At 42.0% G+C, this 25843-nt stretch overlaps 1 protein-coding gene across 1 annotated transcript in view; it reads left to right on the top strand.

Annotated features, from left to right (window-relative positions):
* LOC139644717 (voltage-dependent T-type calcium channel subunit alpha-1I-like) overlaps window positions 1–25843 on the top strand; it is a gene marked incomplete at its 5' end in the record, with an annotated part of 105185 nt that overhangs the window by 47664 nt on the left and 31678 nt on the right. Inside the window, 9 exons of the mRNA XM_071520175.1 lie at window positions 5099–5277; window positions 6180–6306; window positions 7752–7877; window positions 8771–8860; window positions 10275–10467; window positions 12918–13069; window positions 14716–14825; window positions 18580–18713; window positions 22586–22656. Of these exons, the coding sequence (XP_071376276.1) occupies window positions 5099–5277; window positions 6180–6306; window positions 7752–7877; window positions 8771–8860; window positions 10275–10467; window positions 12918–13069; window positions 14716–14825; window positions 18580–18713; window positions 22586–22656 (1182 nt within the window). The remainder of the gene's footprint in view (window positions 1–5098; window positions 5278–6179; window positions 6307–7751; window positions 7878–8770; window positions 8861–10274; window positions 10468–12917; window positions 13070–14715; window positions 14826–18579; window positions 18714–22585; window positions 22657–25843) is intronic.

Below are 25843 nucleotides of genomic sequence, written 5' to 3'. Positions count from 1 at the left end.
ATCTCTTAATAAAAACAATCTTAAAAATCAGATTACACTGAAGCGACAAGTGTAACCATCGCCATGTTTTCTGCTGAATCTGTGGACTGCAAATGGAGTTGGGATGTAATCTGAATTTAATGTGACGTGCTTGGACGAGCGGCGGTGTGGCTGTACATCTCTGAGAGGAGATGAGCAGGCTTTGAACACACTGCTAGCTTCCACCTGGTATACATTTCCCATGCACGCATCGTGTTTTATCACAGCGGCGTTTGATCTGCCTAATAGAGGCCCCACAGCTTTCCATCGGTCCCAAAGGGGGCTTCAATATAGCAGGCTCCTATTCATAACGCATGTATTGTAACTCGCTATCTAGTCTGTCAAAACAAGACAAAAGACTTGTGGTACAGGGTGTGACAGTGGCTTGCTGCTGTGCGGATCCAGCCAGCGAGGACAGATGAAACGTTTTCACAGAGAGAGTTTTGGGCCGTGTGAGCTGACAAAACAAGGTCGACAGGATGTTTGTTCTAAAAAGCAGGAGTGACAGTTTCAGTTTTCTGGTGCTTACAGTAGGTCTCTCTCTCCATATCTTCCCCTCCCTCCCTCCCTCTCTTATCTTGCTGCACTGCAAAAAACGTCCATCTTAACAAGTCATTTAGTCTCATATTCAGGCTTCAAATCTTATTTTTTCTCAAACCAAGAGAGAAATTCTGCCAATGAGGAGAGATAACTTTTTTCCAATGCAGTTTAACTTCTTTGAGGAATTTTCTAGAAATGAGTGTCAGTATCTTGAAACAAGTCAGAATAAGGCAGATCACTGCTCTACTATCAAGAAAATGACACTTGATTCCACAAAATACTTTAAACAAGTTGATTGGCATTAGAAACAAGTGAAATTATCTAAGACTATTCGCAGATTTTTTCACTTATTTTAAGAAAATTCTGATGTCAGTACTCAATAATAGACTGAATGACTTGTTAAGATGGAGATTTGTTGCAGTGTCTCTCTCTCTCACTCTCTCTCTCTCTCTCTCTCTCTCCCTCCACCACTCAGTTTCCAGGGTATCCTACAGAGCGAGGATGCCCTGGCAACAGTTGGCATGGCATCTGGTGTCTGTCTGTTGTCGTGTATCCCCCCCGCTGCTGTCAGTCACTTTGAGTTACCATGGTGACAGCCACAGTGTTTGTCATCAGAGGTGGGACATGTTGCCATGTAGTCCTGGAAACCCTCACAGGACGGCCAGTGTACCTTTAAGGCGTTTCCACAGCAGAGTGGAGTTTTAGTCCTACAAACATTTCTAGAAGGCAGAGCTGCTCTGGAAGAAGGAATAACTAGTTGAGTTAAACCTCAGTGGGCGGAGCCAAACAACCACAGTTTTTCTGAAGCAGCATTAGGCTGAAGCCCAGTGAAAACAGCAAGGAGGTAGCTAATATTATGACGCTATGGTCATAAATGAATGAAAAAATTAACCATCTATATTTTTATTTTATATTTTGACCGGAGTTCCTTCATCATTCAAGTTTGCCAGTTAGCTAACCTTTGTTTTCCTTAAAAGACCCTCTCTTCATGCAACTTACATCTGATAATATTGACTAGGATGTCTGCTTGGAATTTTGGTCATAAAGATTTATGTCAGACTGTAAAGACGAGTTAACTGTTCTTCAACACACATTCAAAACACATTTTTATGAAGACAGTGATTCACACAATAACCACTTACGCAGTTACAACTAACTTTGTAGTACAATAAAATGCAAGCAGTTGTGAATGACAGATATTGGTAAGAATCACCTCTTCATCTAGCCCAGGACAGACTGCTTAGCTTGCATAAGTGCCTTAGTTGCATTAGTGCCTAAATTGCATTATAATCGCATTTTCGATGCATGCAAACATGTCTACTGGTTGAAGAATTTATAGCAAAGTGACACAGGCAAGCATACATAAAGGGGTTGTGTGATTTCGGAGGGTCTATGTCGGTGCACCTTTGCTAACTAAAGCCACAAAAATAGTACCGGCGCTTGCTCTAAGTCGTGGTCTGAGGAGGCAGAGGCACAGGTGTCATTTTTGATGCCAAAATTGTGCTTCCCTGCCCATTTTGGTGCAAGTAATGTCATGATGAGCCACGATATTCCCGAACAGGCGCAGGCGGGACAAAAACCACTGAATTTACCACTCCATTGGAACAAGGTCACCGCACTTCATCTGCTCTGGCACAAACATAGGACAAACTCAGTCTCTATGGGAGTCATAAGGGACCTGTTACAATCTCTGTGATGTTTTCTACACACACATACCCATGCAGCCAAATGCACATAACACACATGCTGCATGCACTTACAAAAACAAAACACACACAAATGCGCACATGTTGTCTCCCCCTGGAGAGTCATGTAGTAACGTTGCTCACCTTCTTGCTCCATCATGCTTAGTACCCCCACCCCCCCTCCCCCCACCAAACCACCACTCCTCCCCCTTCCAGTGCTTTCCATCTCTCTGCGTATGTCTCCAGTGGCATTTTCAAAGCAAAGCAAGGCAGAGGAAACTGATATGTTTTGGCATGTACTGTTTCGACCTGACAGACACAGGGAGGTGTTATTGCCACGAAAGCACTTGTCGAAGCAGGTGTCGAATGATGTCGCTCTCAAACATCTAGGAAAAAAAATCAAAGATGAACTTACAAATATGCATCATTTTAATTTTAAGTAATGGCACATTTTGTCAAAAGATAGGACTGAACAAAGTGATGTATGCAGGAAAAATGCACTACATCTGGCACACAAACATCTGCCAGGCAACTTTCCCTCCAACCTCACCAACTGATCTCACTTTTTGAACTTTCTGTTTTCTTTTTCCATCTCTTCTGCCTTTCCCCTCTTCCCGTAACTTTCACCTTTTATTTCTCCAGCTGATGTCTGTCTCACAGTCTCCACAAAATTGTTGATCTCTCCTACTCCTCCTCCTACTCCTCCCTCTCCTCCCTCTCCTCCTCGCCACCTAGACTATTCTCCTCCTCCCTTTCTATGGTTGAATCCCCATCAGGTCTAGCCTAGTGAGTGAGACCTCCCATCCAGCTGCAGCTGCAAGGTGACGGTCTAGAAACCTGAGATGGAGCTGAACAATGCGCTCTAAGCCGAATACGCTCAGCCTTTGTCACTGAAACAAGGGTCGGCAATGCAACCAGAATTTACCTGATGTACGTATATGTAAAAAACAAATGTAAATATTAAGAATGGGACGATACACTTATCTCACAATATGGTCCAATATGCAATATGGGGTTTACTATTCGATACAACCACGATATGTGTTATAAATAAAAGTTAAATGACAATAAAGTAGGAATTTCTGAGCCACAAATCTTTCTAGCGATGGCATTGTCCTGCTAGAATGTAAACAACAATTTAAAAATGTCATTACAAAGTACAAATAATATAAATTAAATAGAGAGCTTGTGAAATTGCCATGGTCAAGCTGTCTCATTTGTGATTACCTCAGCAGAATGAAATGGAGCTAATATCACCATTCATTTGTCTCCCACGATACGTATTGTCACATTTTTATATTGCAATATATTGAATTTCTATACATCGTCCCATCCCTGCTAAATCTTGATGCCCATGGTTTGGACCAAGCAGTGGATGCAGCCATGAGCAAGCTTTGAAAGCGAAGCAGTTTTGTTTGTTACTTTTAAAAAGATTTTTTACATTTATTTTCAAGTTCTGCCCACACAGTCTACACAAACTTTTACAAATGGAATCGGCTTTTATGTTCACACCTGTTGACATTTCCTGAAGGAAAGAAATCAGAGAGAAAATGCTCCAATCATAACACCCGCCTCCTCAATTGTGACGCTACTGCTGTGGGGCAACTTCAAAGAAAGTCCCCAGACGTTTTGGGTCAAACAACATTAGTGCTGGGTATGGTAGGGAATTTTTAAACACTGATTTCAATACTTACAAATTTGATAGCGGCTCTAAATCAACTTTTCTTTTTGCTTTGTTACATGAAAGCACTCTTCATTATGCAATAGAATAAATTATTTTCTGTGTCACATTTGTACATGCACATTTGTTCTGCTTTTCTAAATATTATCAAACCATGCTCAGTGGATTTCATCAGTATAAATTCTCATAAGCAAGAATACCTCAGTTCTCATTTATTTTAAGAATCCAAGATCCAAGAAGCTTTTCAGTACATTTCAATCCCTTATGATGCCTTACAATTTGATACAAAACCTAAAATTGGTATAAAATGCGATGCCCATCTGTAATCCCAACACTTGGCTTGGCTTGTGTATTCGCACAGTCTCAGGTTTGTGAATCCAGAGTGGATTTTGCTGTAGGAGGAGTCCTTCGTTTTCCCAGATTTAACAAGAAAGCACCCTAAAGGTCGAATATGGTCTTCATTGTTCCAAAGAGTCTACCTGTAGCATGAGGGACAGGCTTTCTTTTATTATTCTATTATTCTTTTATTCCTTTTATTCATCTTTCCTTTCCCCTTATCTCATTTCCCCTCTCCTTTCATCTCCTCTCCTCACTTCCTCTCTTCTCACCTCTCCTCATCTTTCCCTTTATCTTTCTTGAAAATCTACCTTCACATCTTGGAATTCAGGAGCTATTTCCTCTCCTCTCCTCTCCTCTCCTCTCCTCTCCTCTCCTCTCCTCTCCTCTCCTCTCCTCTCCTCTCCTCTTCCTCATTTGGAAATCTTCCTGTTTTGAACTTTGAACACCGCTCTCCCTCATTCACTCTGCCTCTCCTCTCATTCTCTATCCTGTCCTCCTCTCGTATTCTTTACTTTCATCTTTCTGTGTTGGAAATCTTCCTGTTTTAGATTTAGTATATCCTCTCCTCTCCTCTCCTCTTTCCTCCTCTCCTCTCCTCTCCTTTCATCTCGTCTCATGGAAATACAGGCCAAATCCAGACACACAGTCTTTGATGCCGTCTTTTAGCCCTCTTTTTTTTTTTTCTTTTTTTATGTTTCCAGCCAAAAGGAAACTGACATGAAATCACACATATTTGAGAAGATAAATATGAAATTTGAATATCAAAGAGCATGTGACTGACCGCTGTTGTGTTACCTGTGTGGGATTTAGCGTGTCTCTCCCTTCATCTCTGCAGGTGGTGTCCATGGGTCTGTACCTGGGGGAGCGGGCCTATCTGAGGAGCAGCTGGAACATCCTGGACGGCTTCCTGGTCTTCGTGTCTCTGACTGACATTGTGGTGTCCATGGCGGGCGGGGCTAAGATCCTGGGGGTGCTGCGCGTTCTCAGGCTGCTCAGGACACTGCGCCCCCTCAGGTGAGGAGGACTGACTGTGTTGGGCTGTGGCCAAAGTGACATAGTTGTTGTTGAGACCAAATTCAGGTCAATCAGACACTTCACTCCTCCTATGTTTGGGCACTTGTTTTCTTTGCATTATTCGAGGTCTGAAAACACTGTGAAAACCAGTTGTCATTTTCTGCAAATAAATGCTCTAAATGGCAATATTTTTATTTGGAATTTGGGAGAAATGTTGTCAGTAGTTTATAGAATAAAACAAAAATGTTCATTTTACTCATTTTACTCAAACACATACCTATAAATAGTAAAACCAGAGAAACTGATAATTTTGCAGTGGTCTCTTAATTTTTTCCAGAGCTGTATATACACATATATAACTACCTGTTTTCATGAGCTTAAGACAACTCATACTCCGGCATTTTATAATAAATCACATGTTCTATAAGTACCCTATGTATAAAATGTGCTATAAGATACAGTTTATTTTCTGTAGGTGAAGGCAGCTGATCATCTAGGGAGCCAGAGAGCTGAGATCAGATTCAAATGAAGTGATAATTAATTAGGTCTATACAGTATGTCTTTGCCAGGAATGCACTGTGGGGCTGTACAGAATCTGTACTTGTCCTGTTATTAGTACACAGCGTGTTAAATCCATGTTGTTACATGCACTTCAAACTCCAATTAAAGTTAGTTATTACAGGGGGAAATAGATGTTACTCAGAACCGCCTGTGGCATCAAATTGAAATAGGCAGTCGTCTTTCTTGTTGATTTCTTGTGATTCTTACTGTTGTTGTTGATGATGATGATACACATTTCGTTTTATCAAAGTAGGTCTAAAAGTTAGAATTTTTAAACTTTTAAACTTTGAATTCCTCAAGCCATCTCTCTCTCTCTTTCTCTCTCTCTCTCTCTCCTCCAGGGTGATCAGCAGGGCTCCAGGTCTGAAGCTGGTAGTGGAGACCCTCATCACGTCCCTCAAGCCCATTGGCAACATCGTTCTCATCTGCTGCGCTTTCTTCATAATCTTTGGCATCCTTGGAGTTCAGGTAAACTTTTTTTTTTTCTGTAAATCAGGGGATCTCACAAGTCTTTAACTATTCATGAAGATTCTCTGCAGTATTTTTAATTGGACCGCAGAGGGTCAGACCATTGCAAATATGACCCAACACTGTGACCCAATGTTCACCATGGCCCTGTTAACGTTTTTTACATAATGAGAACTAAACTAGACTCAAAATACACTTTTTGGGGCAGAAATACGCTTCTCACCGTCTTAACTTTCGTCCAAACTAAAAACTAAAACCAAAAAGTGGAACATAAAACACTGGAGAGGGTCAAACAAGGCTCCTTGTGTCTCTTCACCTCCTGACTCAACCCCAACCAAAAAGAAAAAAATGACTTTTTAGAACCCCAAACCTTTCTTAAAGATGATGCTGAGTTGGGGGGAAATCACTGAAGGTATTTTAATTTGATAATGACAACAGCACACAACAGGTAGTTGCTAAATTCTAAAATTGGGGAGCTGGTTTCATCTATGAGTTTTCATCTGTTTCTGGCAGCAGCAACAGTGATTGGTTTAGAATAAATAGAAGAAGAACTGGGTTGTTAGTATACATTTCTTATATTTTTAATTCTTATAAAATACTGATACAAATTAGCTACAAAGAATTCATTATTAAAGAAAAAAGAAAACATTGCGGGCCCAAATCTCAAAACATCTTCTGTCTTTGTGTTAAGTAGCATTCAATCAAGCAAACTTTCCATTGACAGCTAGATGGAATACATCAATAGATCAAAACTCTGTGAAAAACAAATGAACCCTCAACAAGCCTCCTTTACTGTGTTGTCAGAAATGGTCCGTAACAAGCTGTGTCCTAAATGCTGCAACAGTTCAATATATACAATATCTACACAACATAGCCATGTGATTTCTATTTTTTTTTTTTGAGCTGAGCTCATTAAAGTTGCAAACATGATGACGGACTTGTTTTGCCCAGTTTATTTCATAAATTCAACACTGTTTCTTCCTTTGCAATCCCACCCTTCTCTTCTCCACATCATTTCACGTTATTATTCTCTCTGCATCCATCGGTATACAATATTTTACTCACTCCCCTCTTTGATGTGTTGGATATGATTGATCATTAAAAACATATTTTCTCGGGAGGGAAACCATACGGTTGATATCCAGTGCTGTCTGAGTCTTCACTTTGGCTCCATCTGCACAGTGGTTAACACACATTCATCGCTAATGAAATAACTTCAAAAGCAAAGTGGAAGAAGTGGATATGTACACAAGTGTTATCATGTTTTCATCAAAATATGGAATGTGTGTTTGTGTGTGTGTGTGTGTGTGTGTGTGTGTGTGTGTGTGTGTGTGTGTGTGTGGTTGTGTGTGTGTGTGTGTGTGTGTGTGTGTGTGTGTGTGTGTGTGTGTGTGGTTGTGTGTGTGTGTGTGTGTGTGTGTGTGTGCGTGTGGTTGCCTCCCCAGCTCTTCAAAGGGAAGTTCTACTACTGTGTGGGTTTGGATGTGAAGAACATCACCAACAGATCCGACTGCCTGGCAGCCAACTATCGATGGGTTCACCACAAATACAACTTCGACAACCTCGGACAGGTACGGCCAAGAGAAGAAAACACATTCCCAACATCCAGTCTGGCTCGTTTTGAGCATACTAATCCTGGATATACAGTATATATACACAAAGTATCTTCTAAAACTGGTGCAAAATAGATAGATGAAAAATCATAGTCATGAAAAGATGTAGGACTGGTTTGGCTAAGTATAAATAAAATACAAATATGAGTTTGATTGGGTTGATGTGTCTTGTGGCCGTGGAGGGTCTAAGTTGTGGACCGGGAAACTGGACTAATTTTCATGTATCTTTGATTATTGTATTGAATACTAGCGTGAAATGGACCGTATTATGATTTGAAATGTGTTGGGACACTAGACTGAAACGGTCTATTTCTGATTATTGAATTGTCAGGAGCTTGTCTTGTCTGTGTGTGTGTTCTAGTCTTTGTCCTGTTTATTTTGTAATGTCATGTGTTATGATGTAAGTGTGATGGTTGCATTGTCACTATGTAAAGTCTGTTTTGTGGACCCCAGGAAGAATAGCTGCTGCAATGCTGTAGCTAATGGGGATCTTAATAAACTATAAACTATAAACTATAGTCATCACACTCAAAATACAGGACAGAATTGAATCCCATGAATGAGAATTATTTTATTCTTAAATACAATGAAAGTACGGGAATTAGTTTGGGTGGAAAGACACTACTGACATTGTTGGCATTACATACACACATGGAACATCACCAACAGGACCTCACATACAGTGCAAGGGCAAATTGTATGGATAGACTATTACAAACAGAATGTTCCTAAAGTTAAAATACATTTCATGCTAAAATATGGGTGAATTTTGCATGGTGTGTGTGTGTGTGTGCGTGTGTGTGCGTGTGTGTGTGTGTGTGTGTGTGTGTGTGTGTTCACATTCTTTCCAGGCTCTGATGTCCCTGTTTGTGCTGGCCTCCAAAGACGGCTGGGTCAACATCATGTACCATGGACTGGATGCTGTGGGGATAGACCAGCAGGTAACACACACACACACACACACACACACACACACCTACACACACACACACACACACACACACATATACCCAACACCGATCCATACACACAAATGTTAAACACCGTATTTGCATCCAGTGAATTAAATTCTAATTTCCTTAGGATTCAAATATTGAATCAAAATGAGTGTTATCACCCCCCCTCCCCTTTACGCAACCACACACACACACACACACACACACACCCACCCACACACACACACACGCACACATTACGCACATGTCAGATTACACAATGCAATATAGCCTCCTGAATGTGCTTTAAAGCGAACCGAGTCCCTTTAGAATTGGCTTTATTTGAAAATCTATTAGGGAATCTATTAGGGAGAGAGGACATTATGTTGGATGAGTCAGTTTCTGTTCCCCCTCAGGGAGAAACCCCGCCACTGTCCAACATGCCTCTGACTGACTCATCCCATTCCCACCCCGCCCCACGCTTTCAGCGCTCAACACTCCCCCAAATTGAAAATCTGACTCTCATCTCCGGTTTTATTGCACCTGAACTAGATTTTTTTTGTAATGACTGCCTCCAATAACTCTCCATGCCCAATCATCCCTCTCTATTCTTCACACTTGTCGTTCTCTCCTGTCTATCCTTCCATCCCGCTGCCATCCTCTCTGACCCCCCTCTACATCATTCTCCATCATTCTTTCCTTTGTGATTATTTTCCAACTTTCTCTCTGCCCATTCTTACCTTTTCTGTCATTTACACCTATCTGTCTATGTGCCTTCTCTTCACTTTCTTCCTTTTCTCTCTCATTACTTCTCCCTGTCCTTCATTCCCTCGTTTTCTTTCACTTTCCTTTGTGATTTTGTCCAACTTTCTCTCTGCCCATTCTTCTCTTGTTTTCATCATTTGCACTCCTCTCTCTGCCCTCTCCTCACTCTCTTCCTTTTCTCTCTCATTACTTCTCCCTTCACCTGTCCTTCATTCCCTCATTTTCTTTCACTTTCCTCTGTGATTTTGTCCAACTTTCACTCTGCCCATTCTTCTCTCTCTGCCTTCTCTTCACTCTCTTCCTTTTCTTTCTCCTTATTCTTTCTCTCTTCATCTGTCCTTCATTCCCTTGTTTTTTCCTCCCTCTCTCTCTTCTATCTTTCTTCCATCTTTTCTGACTCACCCCAATCTCTGTCTGCCTTTTTTCTCTCCCTCCATTTATTATCCTCCCTTTCTTGTTCTTCACTTTCCATCACCTCCTATTCCTCCTTCTCCATTGTTTTCTTATTTTGTCTCCTCATTTCCTCTCCTCTCGTTTGCTCTTCTCTCTTCCTTTCTCCTCTCCTCCTCCTCTTACTGCCTCTTCTCTTACCTCCACCTCCTGTCCCCTCTCTTCTCTCAACTTCCTCTTCCTCCTCCTCTTCCTTCTCCTTCAGCCGATGATCAACAACAACCCGTGGATGCTGCTCTACTTCATCTCCTTCCTCCTCATCGTCAGCTTCTTCGTCCTCAACATGTTCGTGGGCGTGGTGGTGGAGAACTTCCACAAGTGTCGGCAGCACCAGGAGGTGGAGGAGGCCAGGCGCCGCGAGGAGAAACGCCAGCGCCGCATGGAGAAGAAGAGGAGGAGTAAGAGAATCAGGGGAAGAGGGAGGAGGAGGGTAGGAGTGGGAGAAACGACAGCGATGGATGTAGAAGATGAGGAGGAGAAACAGACAAGGGAGGAGGGAAGGGGACAGGATGGATAGAGGAAGGGAAGGGTGGAAGAGGTGAAATACAGGGAAGAGAGATGATAGAGATGCATGGAGAAGGTGAGGAGGAAGAGGAAGGAGAATGGAGGGTGTGATGAACGGAGGAAGAGGCACGAGGAGGAGAAATTATAGAGCTGCATGGAGAAGAAGAGGAGGAGTAAGAGGAGCATGAGGAATGGGATGGAAACGGGAAGGGAGGTTTGGAGCAGGAGGCAGAAGCAGGAGAAACAATGGAGGTGCTTGGAGAAGGAGAAGAAAGAATAGGGAGAAGGTTGGGAGGAGGCAAAGCACAAGGAGGAGAAAGGGAGGAGGACATGTAGAGGAGGAAGGGGAAAAGAGCAGGAAAGGAAAGGACTGTTTGGAGGAGGAGGTGAAGCACAAGGATATTTAATGTGAGAAACTTGTGGAAAAGAGGAGGGGGGCTAGAGACAGGGAGACAGGAAGGAGAGGGGGATGAAAAGGGAGGAAGGAGGAGGAGGAGAGAAATGCTACAGATGCATTGCGTTAGCTTAGGGAGTATTATAATCATTACAGAAGAAGAGGAGTGAAGGAGTGGGGGAAGATGGAATAGAAATTAAATGGAGGGGAGGAGGAGAAGAAGAAGGATGGGTTGATCAGGATGTAAATCACAGGGAGGATGCATGGCAGAGGCGCATGTAGAAGAAGAGGAGATGTAAAAGAAGACAAGAGGGGAGGGGAGAGGGAGGAGAGGAGGGGTGGGATAAAGGAAGTAGGGAGAAAAGAGAAGAGAGGGAGGGATGGAGAGAGTCAGGGGAGATGAGGATAGGCGGGAGGGAGGAGGAAACATGGAGGCATGAACCTCTTGGGAGGAGAAGAGGAGGAGAGCAAGTGCAGATTGGAGGGAGGGATGGATAGATGGATGGATGGATAGATGGATGGGTGGAGTCATATTGGAAAAACAGAATAGTCTCAAGAGGGATAGGGAGAGAGGGACGGAGGAAAATTAATTAAGATAGAGGAAGTGGAGAAGAACAAAATCAGCAAAGATAAAATGATTGAAAGAGAGGAAGAGTGTGTGTGTGTGTGTGTGTGTGTGTGTGAGTGAGTGAGTGAGAGAGAGAGAGAGAGAGAGAGAGAGAGAGAGCGAGCGAGAGAGAGACAGAGAGAGAAACATTGAAAAACATGACTTGGAAAATTACCACTAGTGCAAACTTAAAACAAATGATGGTGCTTTTTTAATAGTAGATTATCTTAAATCAATATTTGCCAGAATATATTATATTTGATTTTAATGAGATTTTGAATGACAAATCTAGTCATTATTTATCTTTTCATAAGTGGTCTAACATTCCGGAATCGAATACAATCCTGCATGTTGTTCAGTGTAAATAAATAAGTTAAACTGAGTTAATACGTGACTTGGAGCTTTGGAAAGACCAGTCTGGGTAAAACTGAATTTTTTTTCATTAGATCTTCCTGGGTAAAATCCAAATGGCACGTGTCCAGGAATTTAAATCAGATATTTAGTATTACACCCACTTGATGATATGACCCGGTCATTATGTCAGCTCATTTAAAACTATTTAACCTCTCTCTCTAAAGACAAGGATTATTATCAGCCTTCTTCTTCTCTTCAAATTAGCTTACACTTTTATCTTCCTCTCTGGCTTTCTCCATTTGTTCGGTCGCTTTCCATTTTCTATTCTGCCGTCTTGCTATCGTATCCCCCATCTCTTCACTCTCCTCTTTCTCTTTTCTCATCCATCCATCATCTTCCTCTTTCCATTTTTCTCTCCCCATCCTCCCCTTCCTTCCATATCACACTCTCATCTCATTTTCTTTCCTCTCTTTTTCTTTGTTGTCCATCCTTTCCACCTCCCTGTATTCATTTCCCCCCCTCTCTCCTCCTTGTCTTTCCCCTCTCTACCTCCTTCTATACTTTCCTCCCTCCCTTCATCCCCTCCTCCTTCCCTCTCCACATCTATCCTCTCTCCTCCTCCCTTTCTGTCTCTATTGATCCCTCTTTTTCCACATCTCTTCTCCCTCCTCTTCATCCCTCCCTCCAACGTCCTTCCTCTCTCCCTTCGTTCTCCCATTTGTCTTTCACTTTCCTCCTCCTTTCCTCCCCTTTCTTTTTCATCTCCTTTCTTCTCTCCTCTTCCACCTCTCCCTTCCCCCCTACTCTCCCATCCTCACCTTCCCACCCTCCCTTAACTCTTTCTTTACTCCCTCATTGCCTGTCTTACCTCCATCGTTTCCTCCTTCTTCACCTCTCCTCCCTCTCTCTCCTCACCTCCTTCACCTCCCGCCTCTTCGCTCTCTCTCTCCCTCCACCCCTCCCCTCCCACCCTCGCTCTCTCTCTCCAGAGGCCCAGAAGATGCCGTACTACGCGTCATATGGTCGGGCGCGGCTGGCTATCCACGCTCTGTGCACCAGCCACTACCTGGACCTGGTCATCACCTTCATCATCTGCATCAACGTCATCACCATGTCTCTGGAGCACTACAGCCAGCCACAGGTGACTGCACCTCCTGTCGGGGAGAGAGGGAGGGAGGGTCGGGAAAGAGAAAGACAGAACGCACTCGTTGAAGATCTCCTGATTGGGCGGTGACATACCACCTGGGCAGAGTGTGCGCTTATTTTAAAGTGGGAACTCCCGGCAGAAGGCTGGCAACCTGCCTGCTGTGAATCAGCAGCAGAAAAAAAAAACGACCAACAACCAAAACAGACTGCCACATGGTGGAAGACAAGCAATCTGGCAGATTGAAGTTTTAGTTCTACAAATATTTGTTGGAGACAGAGCTGCTCTGGAGGCAGAAATAATCTCATTGGTTGAGTTAAACCTCAATGGACAGAGCCAAAGAACCACAGTTTTTCTGGCTAAGTAACGTTAGACTGAAGCCCAGTGAAAAAGGCAAGAGGTAAGAGAGGAGGAAGCTCATATTATGAAGCCTATCATGCCTACTAACTGAAAAAATGCAATCTAGCCATACTAAGTTATGTTAGTTAGTTAGCGAGCCTGCTGACCTTCCAAAGCCATGAATGCCATGGTCACAAAGGAATAAAAAAAAGATTTATTTATATATATATATGGGTTTTTTTTTAAATTTTGAGCAGAGATCTTTTTTGCCAGTCAAATTTGAGTTAGCTACTTGGGCTCTTTGGCTCCGCCCACTGAGGATTAACTCCAACAATCTGACAAGAAACTATCTAACTGTGCAATTCAGTGGCCAAATGTATCAAAAGAATCATTCAATGTCCATGTAGGCCTTCTTTTCCTTATGTCTTGAGCTGTTCAGATACGTTTTTTTCAGATTCCATAGATGGACTAACAACATTGATGGATACCATAAAGCTATAGTATGCCTTGAGGTCAAGAAACTATTAGAACTGAGATGGGATAACAGCAGCTACTATAGTATATAAAACTTGTATAAAGAAACATGTATATTATACACTGTGTAGTTCTCTCTTCATCCTTAAGGGCCTGTGTTTTGTCCTGAAGCCGGTGTGTTTTTCTCAGTTTGCAATGGAAATTCTACATTTTTGCACTCTTCTAAAAACTTAACTGTATGTTTTTGAACAACACAGCTTTTGATTATTTGATTCATGTAGCCCATTTCGATGTGATTCATTAATGCCAGTGTGCTAGAAAAAATCTGTTCATTCTTCCCCCAAGAGTCTGACCTAATTTAGCCGTCTTTCTCAATTAACTTCACTTCTATTAAAAGAGATTCATTGGCAAGATAACTTTTTGTACATGGCTAAAGCAGACACAGTTCAACAACAACAACTTCTTTCTCTCTCTCTTTGGTTGGTCTCTTTGGCATTTCTGTCTGCTTCTCTCTTTTCCTCTCTCTCTCTCTCTTTCTCTCTCTCACTCTCCCTCTCTCTCTCTGTTCATATACAAGTTGTTTTATTAATGTAACAGTCAAAAGATAAACAGTATTGTCAAATCAATTTATCAAAACAATGCAGAAATGCTTAGGCCATGAATTGCAGTACAACAAACAATGATTCAGCAGCATTTGTTGATTATTGTTATGATTAGGGATATAAACAAAGGAAATTAACTGAGAACATCCCTCTCTCTCTCTCTCTCTCTCTCTCTCTCTCTCTCTCTCTCTCTCTCTCTCTCTCTCTCTCTCTCTGTCCCTCTTTCAGTCTCTGGAGACTGCATTGAAGTACTGCAACTACTTCTTCACCTCCACCTTTGTGATTGAGGCCTCTCTGAAGCTGGTGGCCTTCGGCTTCCGACGCTTCTTCAAGGACAGGTACAGTACCAGCTTTAACAGAGACAGTACACAGTCTGTTGTGGTGAGGTGTATAAAGCTGTAGTAAGGTTGTACTGTACTATTTGTGTCAGTGTGTGAAAACCTAAGTTGTCAGTATGTCTCTCTGCAACAATGACAGGACAAATCCCTGTACATTTAACATGTCATTTGGTGGATTCCTTTCTCCAAAATGCCTTAGAGTACCAGGAGTGCTTACATTTTGAGTATGGGTGGGAATGCACACCTATAACTCTGACAGTGTTAGTGTCTTGCTCTACCTATTGAACTATATAGGACCATTTATTGAGCTTGAAGACTTAAACCTTCACTAGGCAACAGAGGTGGGGACTTGAGTCACATGACTTGGACTTGACTCAGATTCAAGTCACAATTTCAGTTGCTTGAGACTTGACTTGATGCATGAAGAGAAGACTTGAGACTTGACTTGACTTGGGTTCTGCTGACTCGGGACTTGACTTTGACTTGTACTTTGATGACTTGAAAAGGTTTCTAAAGTATTGAGAAAAGATCTTGTGCTTGTGTAAATTACTTGAAAGTGGTGAGATTTGTTCCAGCAGACTGAATTTAAATTCTGTTTTCTGAATGATTGAATTTATTGAAGTTGAAACTGATTATAGAAATCAAACTCATGATGCTCTTACCAAGTTTTTATCCTATTAAAACCATATTGCATTGAGTCCTAGATAGTTTTCTTTAAGATATTAAATTGACATTGGACTGGACTGGATTTGTTCTGACCTGGTGTTCTACATTTATACTTGAGACATGGACTTGACTTGAGACTTGTGCCTCAAGACTTGAGACTGACTTGGGGACACGAGCAAAGTTGACTTGGTCACACCTCTGATAAGCAGCTGTGCACACTGGCAGCTCCAAATGGCAGCGACAGGTAACTGTTTTAAAATGTTTCAACTTCAATACCCAGAAATCCTGTGCAGTGAGGTCAGTAAACTGCACACAGCACACTCATGTTTACCAACCAGGCCAGTCTGTGATGCTTTATACCAAGGAAACCAAAGGAAGAAAGGCAAAAGATCTAATGTGGGTGAGTGCTTCTGGATGGAGCGCTTGCTGCTGTTTAGGAGACACTTTTATATTTAATTCTTTAGTTTCATTTTGTCATTTCTTGTGTTCATACCCTACACCAGAATTTAATTTGGGCAAATGAAAAAATCGACGGTGTCTCAATTACACTCTTCTCTGTATAGCAGCCCTACTTAAGGCTGATTGGATGGGTGTATTTTTACATTATATGTGCACCTTTCATCCACTTTCAACCCTGAAGAATACAATCAAAGCATTGGTTTTAAAGTACTGTTACATTGAGGCTGTGATGGTTCAGCAACTCCTTTGAATTTCAATAGACTTGAAAATCTATTGCATCATGGCCAACACCTTATCAGTCTGGAGTGTGTGTTGGTACTCAGCCATGGATATCAGCCTGTGGAGCAGTTGCGATGGTGATGGTGAATATTCTGTATTTGAGATATTCTAGTATGCAGATTTTAACATTGCAGCTTCTGATCCATGAAGTATTTTGGCTTGTGCTGGAGGAAATCGCTGTTGATTATTTCTTTCTCCCCCTTCATCCCAAACTTATTCCTTCCGACCTAATTTAATGCTCTTTGCCTGTATTTCACTCTATATCTATCTGTGTCTGTCTCTTCTTCTCTGTCTCTCTCTGTCTTCTATAAACCCAGACACGATTAGGAAACCTCTTTATATTACTTCTGTCCTTCTGAATTTATTTCTCTGTTTCTCCGTCTCTCTTTCCCTCTGTCTTTCACCCCTGTATCTTTTTTTCGGAAAGCCCTCGCTCTGTTAGGCGACCCCGTTTTTGACTGTTTACACCCTCTGAGCCTGGTGTACGCCCATCCCGCTCCTCTGGTGCTGAGATATTATCTAGGACGGGACACATTAACTGTGGAAGAACATACCCCAGGCAGTGATTTGGCAGGAAATGGAGTTCAAAATTAAAGAAACTTTGCTAGATAAAAAAAAAAAAATATGGAGTGTGTATTTAAGGAAGCGTAAGTGCTTTTCAAACTAACTGTCCGTATTAGCCGAGGGTTACAGATGAAAGTTTGACCGAGGCTCGTTTGGACACTTTTTCAAACTGCACTGAAGAATTTAGTCTACAGTTCTACAGTTTTATTTCTCACCCTGTTTGTGAGTAAGAATAGAGCCCTGGGCTTGGTGAAATCGGGGGTTAGCCTACTTTAAAATTTTCTACTGTGCAGTGTTAGTTAGCCCACGGCTGAGAGACTGCTTAGCCTAGAATTCAAATGATCCTAGATTACCTAAGAATGCAGACCGAGAAGAGTATGGGTGTCCCATGCGTAGCTCTCTGAAGTGCAAAGAAAATGTAGGTTTGCTGCACCCTTAATCACTAAGTAGACTGACAATTGTTTTATTTTGAGTTTTTCATCTTGTAAGTGGGGTCAGACCGATATATTTGTCTGATGTTTGCCTTTTATTAAATATCGGATATCAGCTAGTGTCCCCTACCGCTGAATAGGTACAGTGGGTCTCCCTGCCTTAAAGAGCTGCTAACCCTAAATAATCTTTCTTGAAAAGAGATTGCATCTCAATGAGACAAGCTGGTAAAATAAAGGTTAAATAAATCATTCATACTAATCAATCATTAGTATGAGTTTCAATTGAGAGTTTTAGTGTCACATGATAGTTTAAAGGCCCCATGAAATGGTATCTTTACTTCCTGGAGTAGAGTGAGAGATCATTCAAAAGTCTGGAGTCAGAGAGAGAAAGGCAATTTCATTTGATGGGAGGGGTGTGGAAGGTTGGGATTGTTCAAAAATCTGATGGTTTTATTGGTTGGAATTTATATTTATGAATTTATATTTATTTATACACTGTTTTCCAGGAATTAAAAGTAATGGGAGTTCATTTCATGGGGACTTTAAATGCTGTTTCAGAGGCTTTCCAATCCTGCCAAGAAGAAAATTCTGCGTGAAACACTGAATAACTGAAATGTTTGGCATGAATTTTAAATTTTGAATATCATCACAACATCTTCAGCTTTCAAATCAGCCTTCAAATATCCATATCGGTGGAAGTAAGACAACTGGAACACATGTTTTGCACCCTTGCTTTGTCAGGTTGGATCAGTTAGTCCTGGGTTAGGTTCAGAATGAAAAGAGCAATAGGGAATCATTATATTGACATTCATCAATTAATGCACACCCAGCATTGGTGGCAGCAGCCAGGCTAACATTCAGATAAGGCAAGGCAAGGCAAACTTTATATATATAGATAATGATTATGTAGATAAGTTACAAAACCACACCTCCATGCCTCTTTGCACTCCTTGATGTTCCTCCCAAGATTCGCGACATTAGAATACCAATGTTGAAGAGGCTGCTCTTTATAATTGTTCAACCAGTATTCTCATAAATATTCATGACGGGAGCGGAAGTGGTGGGCTGTTATCCGTTCTCCTGCCAAGTAAGTTGTGGGAGTATCATGCAAATGATTATGTATAAAGTGGATACAGAAAATTATTTATATTCACTGAAGAATTGACATATCATGGACCTTGACATGCGTTGGCATGCACTTCTGAACTACAAACAGACCTACAAAGCATCCTAAGGCTCCTAATTTGTGTCGACTCTCTTCTCTATGGACTGTTTTTCCTTTGGCCAAATCCTAGAGATACTAGTAGATTTGAAAGTCATTGTGTGTTTGTGTGTGTGTGTGTGTGTGTGTGTAGGTGGAACCAGTTGGACCTGGCCATTGTGCTGCTGTCAGTGATGGGCATCACCCTGGAGGAGATTGAGATCAACGCCTCCCTCCCCATCAACCCAACCATCATTAGGATCATGAGGGTGCTCAGGATAGCACGAGGTACACACACACACACACACACACACACACACACATTCACACACAAGCCCCTTTCACACATGAAACCTTCTGTTTTAGTTTTTTCAGTAAAGACAGAAGTTTCTGTTCACACAAGATAAACCTTTCCGCTTTTTTAACGTAATGCTGCCATTCACACAATACTGGCAATACTGTTATATTCCATTGTTGTCATTTCCCAGAAATCACATTTAACCGCCGGCATCACTGCAGCTTGAAAACACTGCGGGCTAATCTCTCCGTCCGGACTCTTATTTCATCTGTCCAATTCAAATTTTAATCAAAAATGTAAAGCTACAGCCTGTTGTCTAGTGGTTTGTATTTCCCTCCTACAGTTCCACAACAGAGCGTCCTGACGCTCTGCTTCTGCGTTACCCAAATGTTACGGCTTATGTTCACACATGCGGTCGATACGCAAATTCACTAGTAACGTTACATCTTGAGCGGTGAAATTGGCAGAACTGATTTACTGGCATTTCGACACCGGCTCCTTTTCACACATGACAGCGTGCCGTTGCATTTACGGAACAGGCAGCATGTGTGAAAGGGGCCACACACACACACACACACACACACACACACACACACACACAAACAAAAGCAGACATGGCATGCATGCGTACAGACATGGTTTGCATGCACTTGAATAAACACTCAACACACGCACACACACATTACACGTTCACTCACAAACACTTAGTCACACACATAAATCCAAGTGGCGGACTGGCCATCTGGAGTAGCAGGAGTTTTGGTCGACCTGTGAGCCGACGATGAGTCCAGCAACACTAATCTGAAAAAATGAAAAAAAAGTACCATGCTGTTTGGTAGTTCTCTGTGTGTGTGTGTGTGTGTGTGTGTGTGTGTGTGTGTGTGTGTGTGTGTGTGTGGGTCATAAGTTTATCACATCTCATGAGTCATCATCATTCTCCCTCTGCCAACTTTACTTTGGCACATTCTACCTTTCATACGCTGAGCTGACAGTGACAGATTGATTGTGTTGTGCATAAATTTGCGACCGAGTCGACCTAACAAATGCACATTATGCTTCAAATCCTTCAAGCTGCTGTCAGAAATAACAGAATTACGAGTTGAGTGAGCATGAACAATATAAACAAGGGGGTAAATATGACAGGGAAAGTCAGGATTTTCTATAGGGCTTTTCACACAGCACTTATCCCAGGGCTAAATGCTTCCTTAGCCCTGGGCTAACTTGTGTTTTAGCCCTGGGCTAACAAATGTTAGCAGCTGGCAGCTGGCCCTGGCCCAGAGCAGGTTATCCCAGACCTTTCAGGATTATCCCCACAAAATTGTTTAAAACCAGGATTATCTGTTGGCTATGTGAAAAGACTTGTTTGTTGTCCAATCAAATAACAATTTAATCCTTTACAATGTTGCTAAGCAATGATTTGTGGCATTCCTAGTCTCAAGTGTTTTTGTTTGTTATCACAGCATATTCAGACATGTAAGCCCTGGGCTAACAAGAATGTTGTGTGCCCTTAGCTCTAGGCTAAGAGCTATCTAGGTGTTAAATGTCTGTGTGTGAAAAGGGCTTAAGATAACCCGAGGCTAAGCATGTGCTGTGTGAAAAGCCCTTATGATCTCCAAGTTGAGATACAGTATGATATTTATCTTGATGATAAAAGTGGTGTTTTTCATTATATTTTGAATTAAAATATATCAACCCATATATACAATCCCAACTTCATTTTAGAGATTCTAAAAAAAGTTGTAGCGGGGCAGTTTGGGTAGATTTTCCAGGGTTGTATTTTTATCCCAGTCCGCTACTGGGTTAGGAGAAGGTTTAGGCAACTAAAACAATTTGGTTAAGGTTAGGTTTTGGTCATGGTATAAGAAAAACTTCCACTACAAATTACACCTTAAAAGAATAGTTCACCGAAAAATGAAAATTCTGTCATTATCTCAGCCTCATGCCAGTTGAAATACCGGTGAAATCTGTTCACATAACAGGTTGCCAGCACAACTTCATAGTAGCCTTCTCCAAAACAGACAAACAAATTACCATAAAATGACTCCAAACGGCTTGTGCAGCATAATCCAAGTCTTCTGAAGCCAAACGATCGCACTGTGAGTGGAAAAGAGTAAAGTATTTATACCGTTATTACGTTTGGCTTCGGAATACTTGGATTATGCTGCACAAGCATGTATGGAGTAATTTTATGGGTTTTTTTTTGCTTTTTTTGGAGCCTCCAGTGACCTCAGTTGTTTTGGAGAAGGTTGCTACGTAATTTTGCTGGCAACCTCCTGGCATGAGGGTGAGAAGAGAATTTTCATTTTTTGGGTGAACTATTCCTTTAACTCACAGTGGGAAAACGTGATGAGCATGGTGGGAAAACGTATTTATCTTACGTTTCGTGCACGGAGCATGTATTTGTTGTATTTTACATCATGCTCATTACCTGAAATTTTGGGTGACCAGGCTCATACAAACAGCTCATAACATTAACTCTGTTACTGCCTTTATTTCCCCTGAAAATAGACAATGCAGATATTTCTCCATTTCTATCTTTCACTCTCTTTTCCCTTTAATATTCATTTCTTCTCGTTATTCTGTTCTTGTTATTCAGAGAAAATTATAGAATTGGCCTGCTGGTATGCACTACTTCCTCTTAACTTCACACTGAGGAGGATAAAGGCTAATTACATCAATCTCACTTAATCCTCGCCCTCTTACCACCACCCTCTGCCCTCCATAATACTGCCCAGGGACTGCTGAGTGAACCCATGGGTAATATGCTAATTAAACAGCAGCCAGTGGAATTAACAAGCAAGTGGGTATTTGATGGTTGGTGTGAGGGCCGTTTGCGATTTTTACTCCTTCCTCTCCTCTCCTTTCCTCTCATAGTGTTTTTAACGCTCTGCGTGAATTTTAACGAACTTGCCCGACTGTGGGAATGAGAGAACAAACCTTGAATTATATATTTTGGCTATGAGAAAGAGCACAACAACCTACACTACCAATTGAGTCAAACGTTTGGACACACCTGAAATGTACTATGTTTTTCATTCTCTTAAAGCCATTTTGATCTAAAGGCTTCTGCTGAAATGCTTGAAATGTGTTTCTTAGACAAATATAAATACTGAAGTTGATGCCACTGTATGAATTTCTGCCCTTTGCAAGGCAAAGGGCGGCTACTTTAAAGAATCTAAAATATAAGATAGTTTTGATTTGACACTTTTTTTGGTCACTGCATAATTCCATTTGTGATATTTCACAGTTTTGATGTCTTTACTGTTATTCTAAAATGTGGAAAATGGTAAAAATAAAGAAAACAATGTGGTTTGTCCAAACTTCTGATTGGTAGTGTACAGACAAAGCAGCTGTTGTCCAGAAGTTTGGAGAAAACGAGTTGGGCTACCCATGTTACCCCCCTCCCCCCTAACCCCCCCACCCACCCTCTCCAAGATGAGTCCAACTCCCAGGAGGCTTTATTGCGTGCGCGGCCGCTGTCGTTTCCCATCAGAATATGGCCGCGGTCTCACAGGGGGCATTTTCCATCCATGCTCCACCGGAAATTGGACCGCTGGGAATTGTATAGGGTCTCTAATGGAGAGTGGGGGAGCTATTCCCTCTATTGATCGTTTCTTCTCTCTCCCTAGCTCTTGTCTTTCTGTCCTCTCATCTTTCTTGCATGGTTGCTCTCTCTCTGCCGTCTCTATGCCGTCTCGTGTCCCTTTCTCCCTCCTTTGTTTCACTTTATCGCACTAGGTCTGTGTCTTTTTTCTCACACACGCACACACACACACACACACACACACACACACACACACAGAGTTCCTCCTGTGGTCTCTATGGTCCTTTCACCCTCTGATTTCTCTCTCTCTCTCTCTAGTGCTGAAGTTGTTGAAGATGGCAACAGGGATGAGAGCTCTGCTAGACACAGTGGTCCAGGCTCTGCCTCAGGTGTGTATGAACACACACACACACACACACACAGAAGTATCTCTCTTCCTGCAAGCCACACACGCAAGCAAATCCACACATACACAGATACACACACAAATTCAAGTATCTTCCCTTGCTTTTTCTGTCTGATACACACCGTCTCTCTCTTTCTCTTACTCTCTCTCTCTCTCTCTCTCACACACACACACACACACACACAAACACACTCAGGTCATTCTCAGATTCACTCTAGTGCACCTTTTCGAGTAAATTATCAACCACAAGGTACCTCAGTCTCCACACAAACCAGCAGGCACACACACACACACACACCAGCCTCCCTCAGATTATCACCCAGGAGTGTGTGAGAGAGACACAAACTCCCTCTCCCTCTCTCTCTCTCTCTCTCTCTCTCTCTCTCACTCACACACACACACACACACACTCACCAGCCTCCCTCTGCTTATCACAAGGACACCCAGGAGTTAATTAACAGTTGTGGAATGATAAACGACCGACGTCGATAGAAGCTCCCTGAGAGTTATGACTTCCAGGAAGTGGGGTTATGACTAATGTTGCCCCCGACGCTACAGCACCTTGATAACTTTCCAAAGTTCCTCTGATTTATTCAGGGAAAATCAAGACCTTTCTGGCATTAACTTAACAGTTTTTTATTCCCTCTGCTGTGTGTGAGCCAAGAGCAGCTTAAAAGTTTTCCTCCCTCGGTACAAGAAGACTTTGCGGTGGTTAAACGCTCCCGCCTGCACTGGGCTCCCACTGGTCCTGGCATTTCTGGAATATCATGGATTTTTTTAGCGGTGTATCCCAGCCAGGGAAAAGGGGGAGTTTGGTAAATTATCTGGGGATAAGTCAGGGACTAACAGGGAATTTTACAAATGGGTCACTTTGTCGGAAATGTATTTTCTGGTAAATGAAAATGCATACTGAGCAGGATTTTCCCCCTTGAAATAGCATAAAATCATAAAAAAATTATCCTACTCAATCATTACTTATGGCCCATCAGTAGTGTGTGGCAGTGTGTGTCTGCAGAGAGCCTGCTGCCTTCTGGCTGGATTTTCTTACAGCTGAATGTTCGGGATGTTTCTGGCAGTGGGTATGTCCGGCAACCAAAACCACTGCTGAATCCTTTTATATCTAAAAGCCTCGCTGGCTACAGTTGTGGTCCTGAACTTTATTATAGAGTAAATGGAGTTCTGGTCAGAGTGTGTGTCGTGAGCTGATAGCTATACCGGCTCCTACCTGTCCAACAGAAAACAGACCAACTCTGCATTGCTTTTGATCTCCATCCTCTCCTTCAATACTCCAACGTGTGAAAGCAAACTCCAGATTCACTCTCATTTTGATATGAGCTTTGCGTCTTGTTGATCTAGGAAGGACGGGTCAACTTTGAGAGTTGTGTTTTCAAGCCACAACCGGCAAAATCCTCCTCAGTTTGCCTTTTACCCAGAATGTATTTTCCAACTTGTTTCACACATTCATTGCATTAGTTGTTTTTTCAGCTGATTTTCTCCTCAGCAAGTCCAACTGTAACCAGTAAACCAGACTTATTGACCTGTTTAGAAGTTGTCTGAGCTGAACATAAACAAACCGGGGAGGAATCACATTTTTAGGTCGTGGAAGTGCTCCGACTCAGTTGTGCAAAGTCATGAGATTTGACATCAGGCCCACAGTTTGAAACCTGGGTGTCTCTGTCCTCCTTCCTCTCTCCTTTCTTTCCCTCTCCCTCACTTTTCTTATGTCTCCCTCTGCTCTGTCTCCCTCTCTGCCTTCCTACTGCCTCAATAGCTGGATTTCCATCGACATTATTTTTATGCAAATCAAGATTTATCAAGATGTAAAAACATTTCTGCACTCACTCGAGGTGGAAGGTTTTTGTCAATAGAGAAATTATGTGACAAATAGCAATGGAAACACATTTGGCAAATAAATAGATGTAGTGGCAATTGTTTTTGTCTTTGAGGCTTAATTTACTTGTTTCTGTGTCTGTCTGGGTTTCACTTTGTCTCCATCTGCCTCTGTCAATTCAATGACATAATTATGATGTATCGAATTAGAAGGAAATGGAAATGGCAAAATTCAGTACACTCTCCTAAATACCTTACACCTGAAGCAGAAAATGTTTCATTGATAAAGAAATTATGCGACAGGCCAAATAGTGGTAGAAATGTGTTTGTTGGGTAAATAATGATGAGCAGTCCGACAAATTGTTTTCAAGTTCAAAAGTGGCTTTGGACATTGTGAAATTATTGGCTTCAATGCAGCACATGGAAACGCATTTAATTCACATTTTATTTTTTGCAACATTTCAGAAGTTGAGTTAAAATTGGATGAAAATTTGGATCCAATCATGTAATCCTGCCACACTGCCTGTTTAGGTAGATCGACAACTATGGGCTCCGTTCTGCCTCGGTTTGCCTTTTACCCACTTCATGATGTTCTCTTATTTCAGTCCTGTGAAGAAATAGTGAAAAACATACTAATGGATATGGACTGCCCACTCTCCTTTAAAAAAAAAGGCACTTTATTACAGACATTTTTAATGGAGTGACTCTGTGCTCTGCCCACAGGTTGATTCTCTTTCTGTTCTGCTGGTTTGTCAATGCCCCAGCTCGAGCCCTCAGGGACCAGGTTTCCCTGCTGTTTGGGTAGAAAAACCTGTGCACGCACACAGCACACACACACGCACACACACACACACGCACACATAAAAACATAATAACACATAAATAAACACACATACGCACACACACTGAGGAGAAATTACAGTCACAGAAATCTCCCCCGCTTCAATTGTGCCACAAATCAATAGTCCCTCTTTTCATCCACTTTTACTTGTTTTCTTTCCCGCCCCTGCTCTCTCACTCCGACAGACTTCATTGGTTTTGTTTGGTGTTGTTGTTGTGGTGGAGGCTGTTTTCGGCTCAGGTCCACACCTCAGTGTTTATAACTCACCAAAATTACCCATAAAGCTATTAGGGGGTCACTACGGGTGGCAGCATGTACACAAGTGCACATGTACATGCATACACAAATGCACGCACACACACACACATACACACACACACACAGTAAATTATGGCCCACTGAACTGGGCAAATGGCCACTTAATGCGAGGCACCACAGGTGAAAAGAAAAAAGGAAAATTCTTTCATCCTGTCAGAATGAAATTTTGAGTATGGACACA

Source organism: Centroberyx affinis, unplaced genomic scaffold (genome assembly GCF_046629955.1).
Source record: "Centroberyx affinis isolate AG114_WGS23_722 - 3 ecotype Tasmania unplaced genomic scaffold, CSIRO-AGI_Caff_v1 ptg000777l_1, whole genome shotgun sequence".
Taxonomy (NCBI): Eukaryota; Metazoa; Chordata; class Actinopteri; order Beryciformes; family Berycidae; genus Centroberyx; species Centroberyx affinis.
This window is presented reverse-complemented; position numbering and strand designations above follow the sequence as displayed.